The following is a 13,977-nucleotide window of genomic DNA, read 5'->3' as shown; positions in this document are numbered from 1 at the left end:
TATAATTTGTAGCTACAATTTTTTTTAATTTTTGTTATTTATTTAACTTATATAATTTGTCAGATTTTTACTATAAATTTAGGACTCGTTTGGTCATAGATTTCTCAAATAATATTTGGGAAAAAATTTGGCAAATGATGTTTATCCATACAATTTGCCATTATTTGGCAAATATCTCAAATTTTCAAATACTAATTTTTTCTAGTACTTGGGCCAAATCTCATTATTTGGAATTTTTTGAAAATTGAAATTTTACCGCAAACTTTTATCTTTTACAAAAACACCCTTTATAATAGTTGTTTGCGTTGTATTACATAATTTTTTACTTGAACAATTAAGTGGTGATGAAATATTTAGTGAATATTAAATGATGAATGGTTGTTGATGAAAAATTGGCTCAAGGTAACAAAGTCACGTGCTTTGTCTACCTCACGATTTATGGAATGATACTTGTTGTACTCACTTCAACTATCACATTGCTCTAGTGTCACAGACACTATTTGTTATTGTTGCAACAAACATCCAATTGACTTGTAATACAAATTTATAGTTATTTTGATAGTTTTCAAAACTTATTGGTATAAATCATATTTTTCTAAAAAGGTGAAATACATTTTTCCAATACTATGGCCAAATACTTAGTAAAATTTCACCCAAATTTTCACTCAAATAATATTTGCTAAGAATATTTAGAAATCTATGTCAAACGCTAACTTAGAATTTGGATAACTATTTGATGGTTCCTAACAGTATAAGTTCAGAAATTTGTATATGTTTACTAGCTATGTATATTTGATTGATGTAAAATTCATTCCTTACCTTGTTTGTATATTGGAAGAAATACATAAACGGAGTATTTAAAAATATTCTAAATATGTAAATACAAAATTTTATATATTTACCCTATTTGTATATTTGCATGCGAAAAACACAAACGAGCGAAAATAGATAAACCACCGTCTCTATAATAATTGAACTATAGCTATGATGTGTAATTGTCGAAACTATAGTTATTATATCTTATAATATTTGTAATATAAATTTTTATTTTTCTTAAATTATGTTTAATATTTAATGATTTTTATCCTTTTTCGTTTCATTTTATTGTCTGGAATAGGTGTGAATGTTACACTGTTCTAATTAAATATGAAAATTTCAAAGGTATACACTAAAATTACAACTTAAATCCTACATAAATAATCTCAATTGAATGATTTTGTAAAGTTCGATTTTAGATTAATGATTCTGACTTTCGAGTTGTTAAAGACAAATCCTAACAATTTCAATTCATTAAGAAATTACTCCTTAAATTATATATAACTTTCTAAAATTTACAAGAATCGATGTCGTCCTCCCTCTATGCTGTGTATCACGTAATATTTTTCATTTTTATCTAAATTCATAATAAAGAAATACACATTATAAGAGATTGACAATTAAAATACTTTACGTTAATATATGAAATTATATAATGTAGCACAAAATTCATCACGAGGAACTCATTTAGTTAATTAGGCAAATACTACATCCAACCAAGAGTGATGTTTACTAAGGATTATGATAAGATGCATATACATGTAAATATATCATTGTGCTTAATGTATTGATTTTTTTTAATTTGTTTTTTTCCCCGTAATTTATAAGTCAAAAACTTCTGAAGTAACATTTAATAAAAAGAAGTGTATTTGAAATATTGATATAGCAATTGTTTAATATTATCTTTTGTTATTTTTTTCATAAAAGGAAAATATAAGAAATTTCTAATCCTTAATCTTTATTGACGAAGATTCGATTTTACATTTTATAATTTTTCTCTATTTTTGTTCCCCTTCCACCCAATTATAAAAAAATATGTAAACACCCTTTGTCCCAAAAATATGTGAAGTTGTCAATATAATTAGTTTTAACTTTTACTCATCATATTGACGAGAGAAGAATCATCACATAGTCAATATTAATTTTAAAGTGTCAAAATAAGTTATAGAAATAATATTAAAATGTATTTTGAGAATTTGACAAGTCCAAAAGACAGAAGGTTGGAAATATATTGGTACTTTGATTAAAATTGTTGTTACGATATTAAATTTTGGAAAGAATTTTTTTTTCAGCATTATGTAATGGTGTATTTTAAAGGTATATATGTATCTATATGGACAAAAAGAATTATATAATTATAAATAATTATATCTCCATATAATCACATATATGTTATTAAATAGTTTAGAATGATAATTATTATAGTTTAAATTTTGATACGTAAAATTACGAGCGTGCAATGAGTATAAAGTTTTCTCATCTGAAATAATTAAAGTGTATTTTGAGTGTCTTAAATGTACTACAAAGCTTTTGAAATACACAAAATCGAGAACGTTTGAACTTTGAAAAATCAAAAACTTCTTTACTTTTTCAACTCTCTACTTTTTACTTTTTTTTTTCACCGGAGTTAATTTAATCCATTTTCTTAATTAATTAAAAAAAATACAGCTGTTTACAACTAAATAAATATATAAAAAATCATAACACAACCAAAAATATCTCCAAAAGCCGAGCATGCGCTTACTATTTAATTTTTATTTGCTTATTTTAAACTTTAGGGAGTTTCCCTTCTCATGCTTTTATTTACACTTTTTGAAGCCTCTATACACTTTTAAAACTTTTCAAAGTGATTAAATTACTGAATATAGTAGCAATAATTTAGTTGAAAAGCAAAAAGATTTTGCAACTGGGTCTTTTATTTGATCAATTGAGTTACCTAATTAGACGTACTTTGCATTTGGACTGTACTTGTTATGTTTGTACTAGATGACTCACTTTTTTTCTGCTATAATTCAAAAAAGAAACCCACTACTTAAGATTTTTTTTCTTGCAAATTTCACGTGTTCTCTGATTCAATAGCTGTGTAGCACAAATGTTCATATTTGTATTTTCTTCGTCTCAATTTATATTTTGATATATGACTTGGTCGATACAATATTTTTAAGAAAGAAGCTTCACATGTTTTTAATCGCATCGTTTTTATTAAGAGTAGAATAGAAATTTTAAAGTTAAGTTTTTTCGAAGTATAAAAATGTGAAAACTTTTGGATAGATAAAAAAAGTGTGTCACGTGAATTTGAGACGGAGGGAAAAGATAACTGCAAGAAGATTATCCTTTTGCAGATGAGATTTTTCTGTAGTAATCCCATGAAAGATTCTTGTACAGTTAGTACTTGTGGATGAAAGTTTATCTTAATATTTTTTATTTTTTTTCTGTTATTACAAAAAGTTTTGCTAAATTGCTAATTATGTTCCTTAATCCGTGACTAATGGTGTAATTTCCTCTTACCTTTGATTAAGATATGTTACTTTTAAAGATGCAAAAAAGGGAAATTACCGAAATGGGCAAAATTACAATCCATCCCTTAAAAGTTATAATTACATAAATTTCTCAAATGGATACATTAAAAGCCAAAAAATCAAAACAGTGATACATTAAAAAGAGGGTCAAATACATTAATAGAGGGTCGGATACATTAATGGAGGGTTCGAATAAATTAACGGCCAAAAAATCAAAGCGCTGATACATTAAAAGGAAGGCCGAATACATTAATTGAGGGTCGCATACATTAATGACATTTTTGACTTAAAAAAAAACTTATAGGAAATAATGGTAATAGGTAAACTAAAAAGTAGGATTTCTATAATTATTCACACATGGAAATATGATCCCGTTAACATGAGCAAATTTTGATTGATTTAGCCATTTTAACTCATCTTATTCAATCATATGTTAACCTAAATTAACTCATGAGAAATCCAAATAGGATCGACTTCATGACATTTTTACTACTTGATCTTCAAATGCTATCAATAGACAATATTTCTCTATGTTTACACTTTACTTGTGCACTATTCCAAAATAGTTAATATATCAAAATATATATATATATATATATATATTACATTTCTTTTTAATATATTCGGCCTTCTTTTTAATGTATCAGCACTTTGATTTTCTGGCCATTAATTTATTTGAACCCTCCATTAATGTATCCGACCCTCTATTAATGTATTTGACCCTCTTTTTAACGTGTTAGCGCATGTAACCGACCCTCTATTTAATGTATCAGTGTTTTGATTTTTTTGGCCATTACTGTATCCGAACCCTCCATTAATATATCCGTTTGACAAATTTCTGTAATTATAAATTTTTAAGGAATAGATTGTAATATTGCCTTAAAAGTATATCATTTCTGTAATTTTCCCCTTCATGTCATTTTTACTACTTGATCTTCAAATGCTATCAATAGACAATGTTTTTCTATGTTTACTTTTTACTTTGTGCACTATTCCAAAATAGTTTATATATCAAAAAAAAATATACATATATTACATTTTAGACTTTGTATTAATTACCTATTCCCCAACATTATTTTCAAGACTCAAAACTAAACATCAATTAACATAAATAATATGATAAAATAGTCTTGTCAATCGTCATTTTCTTAACATGATAATATTTACAAGCTCTTTCTTGCATTCACCTCCACATGAATAGAAGGAAACCAAATGATCATAGATATTTTTCAAGTGTGGACATATATCAACCATGAGAAATTTTAAGTGTATGTATACTCAAAACATTAATATTTAAGTTCAGCCACAACCAAAGTCTACCACCTTTTGCTTTAACCAAAAAAAAAAAAGTAGAGGTAGAGGTTTAAATACATGTTAGTTTAAATTTTCACTAGCATTAATTGATAGGATATAAGTACGTATATGTATATCATGATAACTACAGTATCACGAGAATATTAGGGTGACATTGATAGTTCAATAATATTGTATACGTATTATTTCTAGTGGAAGAAAAAAATGTAGGTAAAAAATATACTAACTTGTATTGAATGGTCGAAATAAGCAAACTTGTGAGCATGTCAACCAAGTTGATCTTCTTCTTCTATTGGCTAATGATAGACTTTATAACTTTTTAGTTTATACAGTTATAAAAATATGCTCTCCGAGTTGATTTTTTTTATTCTCGTATGATCATTCAACTGATAGTTATTATATCAGAAAGTCATTTTTTTTATTCGAAGATAATTGGAGTCAGTAATTATATAACTTACCGTTTATCGAACACATGTATATAAAATCACAAGGAGTGAGTGTCATATGAGAGGGGATCTACTATATTATTGACACTCTTGGCTTCTTCGTAGATTTCCTTCTTTTACAATTTGACTCTCCTAAGTAAAAAAATTATTTTCGTCCGTTTATATGAAACGTACACTTATAACCCATTAAAAAAAAGTTATAATTTTAATCCACAACGGAATGAGGACTAGCATTAATTATGTACTAGATCGACAACATACCAAGTGAAATTTTATAAATGAGATCTGAATGTACGTTTAGTTGATTAAAATAATAAAAATTTACTCTTCATCCATGTATGAAAAATCTAGCACATTCAAGACTATCCATACAAAAATAGAAATAAAAATTGACATGTAAGTTCCCATGGTCCACAACTTTGTAACTTTCCAGCTTCCAACTTGAAAACAACAATAGTAGCCAACAACTATAAATACCAACCTATTATCTCCATCATTTTACATCCTTACCATACATTATATATCTCAAATCATTTGCATTTTTTTAAAAACACATAATTTTTCACAATATTCATCTCAAAATGGCACCTCATGGAGAGACTATTGTAACGTCCAACGTTCGAAACCTTAGCAAACCACCTCGTCTCTCTAACGACAGCCTAAAAAGGACAATGTCTGAAATTACATACGAGTGGATGAAGAATGATGCAATTATCGATGAAAATCTCCCTCCAGTGTCTGAGGTAGAAAGCGCGAAATGTGAGTGTTGTGGCATGAGTGATGACTACACATCTGAATATATCGATCAAATTCGAAAAAAATATTTAGGTAAGTGGATATGTGGGCTTTGTGCTGATGCAGTAAAAGAAGAGGCCCAAAAGAATGGAGGAAAAAATGAAGAAGCATTAACTACTCATATGAGTGCTTGTAGCAAATTTAACAAATTTGGTAGGGCTTATCCAGTACTTAATCAAGCTGAGGCAATGAGACAAATGTTGAAGAAAAATACAAAGGGAGTTATGAGGGCAAAATCAATCAGTCCCAGGGAAAGAATTATGCAAAAGAAGAGTGGTGGACTTGCTAGAACTAATAGTTGCATCCCTGCCATTACTAAAGAAATGAGTGACCTTAATATAGTAACCTGATCGATAAAACGTGCATCCTTGAGTTGAACCTTCTGCAATAACGTATGTACTATAGTCCTCTTACTTTTCTGTTTATGGCTGCTAAACTTTAGTGCAACTTCTTCTACATTAGTAGCTTTATAATGTTATTAAATTTTCTTTAATGTACTGTTAATGATCTCAAAACCTATTCTTTTTGCGGACTCTGCTACTAAAAAGGATGTTCACTTCTTAAACTATCCTAGCCGCGGAACAGGAGAGGGGTCATATATGTCCAATGGCAGCAAGAGTGAAAAAAATATGATGATTTTAAGAAGCACACGATTAAAAAAGACATAGCATAAAGGTACTGAGTAGCATAAGTTTTAACAACAAACAAGTTTTCAACAAGTTCAAAATGTTGATTCTGAAAGGAAAATATTTAAGGGTTCTTAGGTAATAGTGTACTGATCCCTTTAAAACAGATCTAAAGAACAGTAACTTAGACAAATGACCAGTTGACAAACATGAAACAGATGCAATGAGCAGTATCTTCTTCATTCATAACTTTCCATGCTACTGCTCTCTCATAAGATATAGGTCTGCTCATGCTTGACAAGCAAATTCCCCCTTGTAGACATGCAAAACCCTGTCAATCAGTAAATTACAATTAGAAACTGCAGTGGTCATGATAATCTGTCTTCAAGCAAATCTAATTATCACTATTTATTTTAAAAGGGCATGCAACTCGGTACAATAAGATTTGGGAAACCCTTACTTGCTACATTCAATACTTTCGATAAAAAAGGAGTACCAACCTGTTGCATTATCTGGGGGAACTCAGTGCAGAGGTTCTTCTTTCCATGATCATCAAATATTTTCTCCAAGGTAATATCTTGAAGTGCAACCAAGGTTGTCTCGAGCATGTCAAGACCAGCCTGATTTGCAAATGTGAAAACTGGCAAAGCCTGCAGAAATATTGAACTCACAATTTCATGTACTCGAATAACTAAAAAGTCTACTGCAATTAACAAGCAAAAGAATATCAAAAGAGGATGTGGGAACAAACCTTAGCGGAGCAGCAGATAATAGCATCTGAGTGATGCCATAGGCTTTTGAGGATTGATTCACTTCCTTGATCAGTATTCAATTTGAGAAGCTCCACACCCAAAAAGCACCTTCAGAGAAAAAAAAAATTAACCATTACAAATATTGATGTTAAATATTTAACTCAGAACATAATTACATGCAGACAAACATCTGTTCATTTCCCTCCTAGTAACGTCCCATAGAAAATATTGCTTGCGAAAAAAAGGGGGATTGAACAATTTCTAAATCAGAGGAAGGTCAATCATTTGTTTTGATGAACCAACTTCTGAAAAATTACACTCGTGATAATCTAACCATTATACATTTAAATCAACTTATGTGCTAAGATGTATTTCATTTAGAACTTGGTATTGCAAAAGCACTGCAGTTGACTGGGTGAAAAACAGAAAAAAACTACTTAGTGTGCTCCTACGCACACATGCAATAATATACCACATACCTGTAACTTTGGCAGATCCAACGAGCTAATGTATGTGCTTCAGGAGTCCCCAATGGCAAACGAAGACCTCCATGAGAACCCAAATGAGATGGTGAAAGTGCTAATGCAACTCTTTGAACAGATGAAATAATGCTTCGGACATACTGTCGAGCCATTGAAGCAACACTCTCTTGCATGTGGCTTTCAAAAGCAAATTGAAAAGCAATTGTCATGACAGATCTTGATGAGCCACCACTAGTGTGAAGGTCATTGGCTGCTTTGTTTTCCGCTGGGCCAGTCTCAAGAGCAGAAGTAAGATCAAGGGTACGATTTGGACTGGACGCTTCCTGCACAAACGAAGCATACTGGTAAAAACATTTGAGGATAATAAACCAAATGAACAAATATCTAAAAGAATAAGCACTAATAGGTGGATACAAACCCTAACCTTTCCAGACTCGAGTGAAATAATGCGAAACCCAGACGGAAGCAATGGTGCATCATCAGCAAAAGAGGCATCAATAGGAGCAAACACGAGTTCGGCACAAGTTCCAACAGCATTTTCATCCATTCCACTGCATAGCTGCATAATTTTCCTCAGATTAGAAATTCATTCAATTCAAAGAAAGATATTGTAAAAATTCACAAGTTAGGGGTTGCGCAAGACATTGAGAATGGCCAAGGTGACAAGAGAGAGTTGCTCTGATGTAGCACCCCTCGCTTCCAAGCTTAAGGTTGCGAGTTTGAGGCACCAAGAGAGCAAAAAGGTGAGAACTTCTGGCGGAGGGGTAAAACAAAAGAGAGAATGGCCAAGCTGAAATAGCTCTCAACTTACACATGCGCAGAAATAAAACTTACTTGCAATAGAAACATATCTCGTGGCATTATCGCGTCCTCAGGAGAATGACCTTCCAACTTAATGACCTCCAGCAACTATAAGCAAAAAAGAGCACATTATCAGCATATAGGCTGAGAAACCACACAAAAAAAAATTATTCAAACAAGTCCAACTGGAACAGTTCAAATAAACTAGGAATGCCAACAGTGCAGATTAAAAAGAACTACTAAGCTTGCCTCTTCATGCTCAACAGTGTGAGCGAGTGGAAGTATCACTTGACCCCCGAAGTTACCAACTCGAGCCCCAGGTAAGCTGCAGGGACCAACTTTAATGGCTGCAGCAGCATAAGCATCTATATTGTTGTCCGCCCATTCAGATCGATGTTCACGTAGGAACCTGAGAAGTATAGCAGGAGGCACATTCTGCACAACAAAAACAAGACAACTGTGTTAAAATGAAAAAAGCAACATGGACGGCAGCCACCCCTCCTCCAATTATAACACAAACAGGAAACATTTACTTATCCACTTAAACAAATAAATCAGCAATTCAATTTTATAGTTTCAGCATCAACATATTGAATAAAAGACCTGTAGAAGCATTGATGCTTTTGCACACATAACCGCATTGCTCATAGGTGAAAATCCATTTGCAAAAGGAAGGTTTAAGCCCATCAACTTGTCAGGAGAAGAGTTCACAAGGATGGTAACATCATCCATTCCATCGCTATCGAGCATTGACCAGCCCTCATCAGCTATACCATTAAGAGCCTCATTGAAGCCTCTGCCAAAATAATTCAAAGTTTGAGTGCCAGAAAGAGTAGAGAACATTGAAAAAAAATCCATCAAAAAGTAGGTCATTCAAACCTGCTCAGCCTCTGGCTTAATGCACGTAGAGCTGCGGGTCGTCTTCCCCAGTTAGTAACATTAGTCTGTGAAACCTCCTGTGCAATCTGCCTGAGGTAGCGTAGTGCCTGCAAGGAGGATGTATAGTCACCAGAATGCCAACTAACCTTGCAGTATAGAATCAATTTGAGTAAATGTTCTTACAGCCACTGTCGTCTTCTGAGCTAGCACTGCTGATGACTCATAAAGTGGGCGTAAGACTTCAGGCACACTCCATGCCTAACAATCATAATAGTGTCAACCAAACCACAGCATAACTAGGCAGTACGAAGGAGAACAGGAAATATGGACAATAACTTTACCTCTAAATTCATATGATCAACAATGTGGATAATTGAACCACCCCCCTCACAAGGTCTAATCAGGTATCCACTAGGTAGGATTTCTGCTCTCACAAAATTCTGAACAGGTGGCATACTTGGACCATTTTGAGTATTTCCAAGTGACCTTTCACACACCTGGGTGTTTTAAAAAATTTGACATGTTAGTTCATGAAGCATGTGAATGGACAAACCTATTGTGTGTGACCTGGCAGATACATAATTTTATATTCGAAAAAGAGTAGACATAATGAAACCATACCACGAGACTGCCATCATCCATAACAGTTGTATATCGTAAGAGCCAGAAATCACGGGCAGGTGCCAACGTTGTTGGTGCATAAAGCTAAAAAACAAAAAAGTTTAAAGTTCATCAAGAAGGTATAAAAGGACTGAATGCACAAGTACGAGAAGCAACAGTACAGTAACCTACCTGCATGTAAAGGAGTTCAATGGTTCCACCATTGGCAGTAGGCAGCACATTGAGAACTTCAACAACCCGGCAGTCACGATACCAAGAAGGTCGATCCTTAAGGATTTCGGAGACCTAGAGGGATCTCAGACAATTAATTTCATATTACAGTGGCAGAAACAGAAATTTTATAACAGATAATTAGCTTACCCTCGTTGGCTCTAGACCAACCAGGCCACAAGCTCTTGCTGCCACGCCAGTGCAACCATGAGAAATAGCAATGATTCCAATGGAATCCGGACCAGGCTATGCATTTCAAGAGAGAGATGATTAGAAAGAGTTGAACCAGTACTGAGTATCTGTAACAGAAATAATATAGCTACAGAAAAAGGAGACTGGAAAACGTCTAGCAATATATGAATGCCCTCATGAGAAGTGAAGTATTGTACCACCAATTTGCCATCACAACTCAAACAAAGCCTGAATGATGACAACTTTTATCATAAATATGAGCCTCTGAAAGAACACTGATGCACTATATAGATATCCCAAAACTGTTGTAATGCAATTTTGCAATATTTTTATACGATAATTATAACTGACAACTTCAAAAGAGGCCAACGGCACGTATACTTTCTTTCGTGGACCTACTAAATCAGGCTATAAGATAAGATACAGTTTATACTAATTGATGGACTAGTAAGAAGAGCTTCCATGGGACTAAAAAAGAATATTGTATTTATATCTTTGATTGATATAGTTGACTAAAGGAAATGTCTGCTGTTTGGTTATTTATTGACATCATTAATGAAGAAAGTTGAAGTAGCCAATTTCATGCATTCAGCTCTAACACTCGGTAGATTGCTAATACAGCTACATAGTATAGACGTGAATGTATTTGCCAGTTATCCCTTCAATTACATATGAGTTCATTAGATTAGTATTTAACTAATATAAGAATCCCAATTCCTAAGGAATATCTGTGCTAATTGTGCTAAAAGATAAATAAATCAATCAATAAATTTACACCTATTCCTAAGGAATATCTGTCAACCATATGAATCTCTGTACACACATTCCAGACATTTGGACTCGTATTGGTCAAATACGGAATAAAATATCTTTTTGTACAAATCTGGTCGTCTTATCTCTAATATTAGAGGTTCTTTACACAGCATAATATAAATGTATGCTTGGTTTTAAAATACACAAGGATTTGTTGCAACAATACCCTTGGCCTATTTACACTATTTTCTCCAATTTAAATAACAGTTCTATAATACCTCCCAAGTCAGTTTTCTGTGACACGATTTCCTAATTAGTCCATTCCAAATAATGACACATATATTTGGAAACATCTAACTCTAAACTCATATTTTACCCTCAAAGAGAAAGCTTTTTTATTAGTAACATGTATGTAATGCAATATGCCATGATGAATACCACAAGTTCCAAAAATGTAAGTCACACAAAATGTTGTGGCATATTTAAAGAAAACAAATTTCACAAGTTCCCCTTTTTAACTTAAACTGCCTGAAATTCCGAAAGTTCCCCTTTTTTAACTTTAACTGCCTGACGATGCAAGCTATGTCGCATAAATTGAGACGGATTTAGACGGATGGAGTAATTAATTTAAATTTTACAGTTAAAAGGCATAACTTTAATTTTAAAATACCTTCATTCCAGGCATTTGGACCCACTCAACAGCAGTTCCAGTAGCCTTTGAAAGAAACTCTGTTAAAGTTTCTTCTGCAATGGACAAAAGTCTGGAACAAAGCACAAATACATAGCCATAAGCCACAAACACAAAAAACAAGAGAAATGGTTACAAAGCACTATGTTTAAAGAAGAAAAGGACCCAACAACTGCTTTTTCACTCACTCACCCTGCAGGACTAGCATCCCTCGGCGGATGCTGAGATGTCAAGTGGTGCTGACCACTAGTCACCACTGAATCACAACTAGTATCTTTCGTAGCAAGTGGAGTCTGCATTTTCAATAAAGAAATTATGAAAGTTACAGTTCAAATTAAGCCACGTTGGTTTGAAGGGAAAGAGCAAAAATGGTCTTAAAGTCTTACACTGTGACTTTGCCTGCGAAAGTAGCCATTTTCATACACCAGTTGAGAAACTTGCTTCTGTAGTCTATCATTTTCTTCCATTAATAGCTTGTTCATTGCCGTCAGCTTCCTATTCACAGACTGAAGCCTTGACGCCTCTTTCCTCTGTTTCTCCCTGCATCTATATTTAACCAAAAAATGGAAACAAAAAAAAGACAGAAATTAGTGATATATGGCTACAGAGTTAGTTGAAACTTCAAAAAAAAGTGTTTTTGGAGTTCGTTGAAAAATGGTTTTTTGGATTTGATGTTGCGTTTAGACATGCATTTAAGTTGAAATTTTTCAAGTTATACTAGTGGAACCCAAAAACTTGGAACTTGGAAAAAAATTGAAAACAAATTTTCAAAAAACTGATCAAATATCATGAAGGAGCTTGTCATTCATACATACTTAGCAGGAACAGAAGAAAATGAAAAGGGAAATGCAGATTGTTGAAAAAACCAAATAATGAAAGAGCAATTTTGTTCAGGGAACCCCAAGAATGGAGCTTTTACATCAGCGAGTAAGATTTATCAAGAAAAATTGTTAAAATGGATTTAAAAAAAACACCAAGACTAGCAAAGCTTCGGGCAATTTTGCATACAAGTAAGATAAAACAAGAGAATAAATGACATTTATAGTACCTTCGATTCTGGAACCAAACTTTGATTTGCTTAGGTTCAATGTTAGAGAGGATAGGACATTCTCTGATAAGCTGCTGACGGCGCATTGAACTTGGTTTAGGACAATCATGATAAAGCCTCTCAAGGGCTTCAACCTGCTCAGGTGTATACCGGACATACTTTCCGTTATCCAACACCACCGACTTACCATCCTTGCAGGAAGCCATTTTTTTCTTAAATCTTAAAAACTTAAATGCTTTGCCCTTAATGAAAGAAAAAAAACAAACAAGCTCTGTTACTCTGCTTCTTCTTCACTTTTGTCTTCACAACAATTCAACTTTTTTTAACATTATTCTCTTGGGAGCTCTGAACAAAATGAGAATGTCTTGAAGTGACCTTTTCTTGGTAATACTAAAAGAGAACACCAATTTACCAAACTGAAACGGCACTAGACAACTTGTATCTTTCGATTTCAGAGCTTACAATAAACTACTAAAAATACACACTTTCCTTACTTATCTTTCACCATTACCAAAAAAAAAAAACAGAAGAATCAAAGTATTCTTCAAGAACTTAAAAACAATATCTTCAACAACATTTCCTTTGAATCTTGAAACAAGATAAAAAAGAAAGTGTGAAAAACACTAAAAGATCAAAGCTTTAGACTTCAAAAGATAAAAACCACACAAACCCAGAAACAGATCTTCTTCATGTACCCAAAAATTGAAGCATCTTTAAGTTTTTCAACAAAAAGTAAACCAACCCCATGAACCACCTACAAAATTTTCAAAGACTAGAGAGGAAGATCTTGTAGGCATGATGAGATATTATCAGAAGATGGATCTTGGACTGGTTAACAATGAATGAAATTGAGTTGAAAGTGGTGCAAGTAAATGCAAGAGAGAAAAAAAAAGAAGATATAAACCCCGGATTTGAGAGCGACCCAGAGAGAGAAAAAGAGAAAAAAAAAGTCTTTTTATTTGGATTTTGGGAAGTGGGTATCTTCACACCATTGTATATCAATGGTCCTTCTGTCAACTTCTTTCGGCTTTAGGT

General features: G+C 32.8%; 2 protein-coding genes across 2 annotated transcripts; one reads left to right on the top strand and one right to left on the bottom strand.

Moving 5' to 3' along the window:
- Nucleotides 1-5,601: 5,601 nt before the first annotated feature.
- LOC107013796 lies at nt 5,602-6,315 on the top strand. Its single transcript, XM_015213674.2, has one exon. The coding sequence runs from the start codon at nt 5,677-5,679 to the stop codon at nt 6,238-6,240; it is 564 nt and encodes a 187-aa protein (XP_015069160.1). The 5' UTR covers nt 5,602-5,676; the 3' UTR covers nt 6,241-6,315.
- Nucleotides 6,316-6,543: 228 nt separating this feature from the next.
- Nucleotides 6,544-13,886, bottom strand: LOC107015207 (homeobox-leucine zipper protein ATHB-15). Its single transcript, XM_015215406.2, has 18 exons — nt 12,943-13,886; nt 12,281-12,440; nt 12,087-12,187; nt 11,877-11,967; nt 10,412-10,507; nt 10,223-10,336; nt 10,052-10,135; nt 9,772-9,927; nt 9,614-9,688; nt 9,431-9,537; nt 9,155-9,347; nt 8,801-8,986; nt 8,585-8,659; nt 8,175-8,309; nt 7,748-8,073; nt 7,268-7,376; nt 7,017-7,166; nt 6,544-6,847 (listed from the first exon to the last, which is right to left on the bottom strand). Exons 1-18 carry the CDS (start codon nt 13,146-13,148, stop codon nt 6,701-6,703), a joined length of 2,511 nt encoding a protein of 836 aa, XP_015070892.1. The 5' UTR covers nt 13,149-13,886; the 3' UTR covers nt 6,544-6,700.
- Nucleotides 13,887-13,977: the final 91 nt, after the last annotated feature.

Source organism: Solanum pennellii, chromosome 3 (assembly GCF_001406875.1).
Source record: "Solanum pennellii chromosome 3, SPENNV200".
Classification (NCBI taxonomy): Eukaryota; Viridiplantae; Streptophyta; class Magnoliopsida; order Solanales; family Solanaceae; genus Solanum; species Solanum pennellii.
This window is presented reverse-complemented; position numbering and strand designations above follow the sequence as displayed.

Coding starts and splice junctions, on each gene's coding strand:
- LOC107013796 (XM_015213674.2), top strand. CDS start 5,677: ATGGCACCTCATGGAGAGACTATTGTAACGTCCAACGTTCGAAACCTT.
- LOC107015207 (XM_015215406.2), bottom strand. CDS start 13,148: ATGGCTTCCTGCAAGGATGGTAAGTCGGTGGTGTTGGATAACGGAAAG. Junction 10,136..10,222: donor TTGAACTCCTTTACATGCAG/GTAGGTTACTGT, acceptor TTTGTTTTTTAG/CTTTATGCACCAACAACGTT. Junction 8,660..8,800: donor ACACTGTTGAGCATGAAGAG/GCAAGCTTAGTA, acceptor TTTTGCTTATAG/TTGCTGGAGGTCATTAAGTT.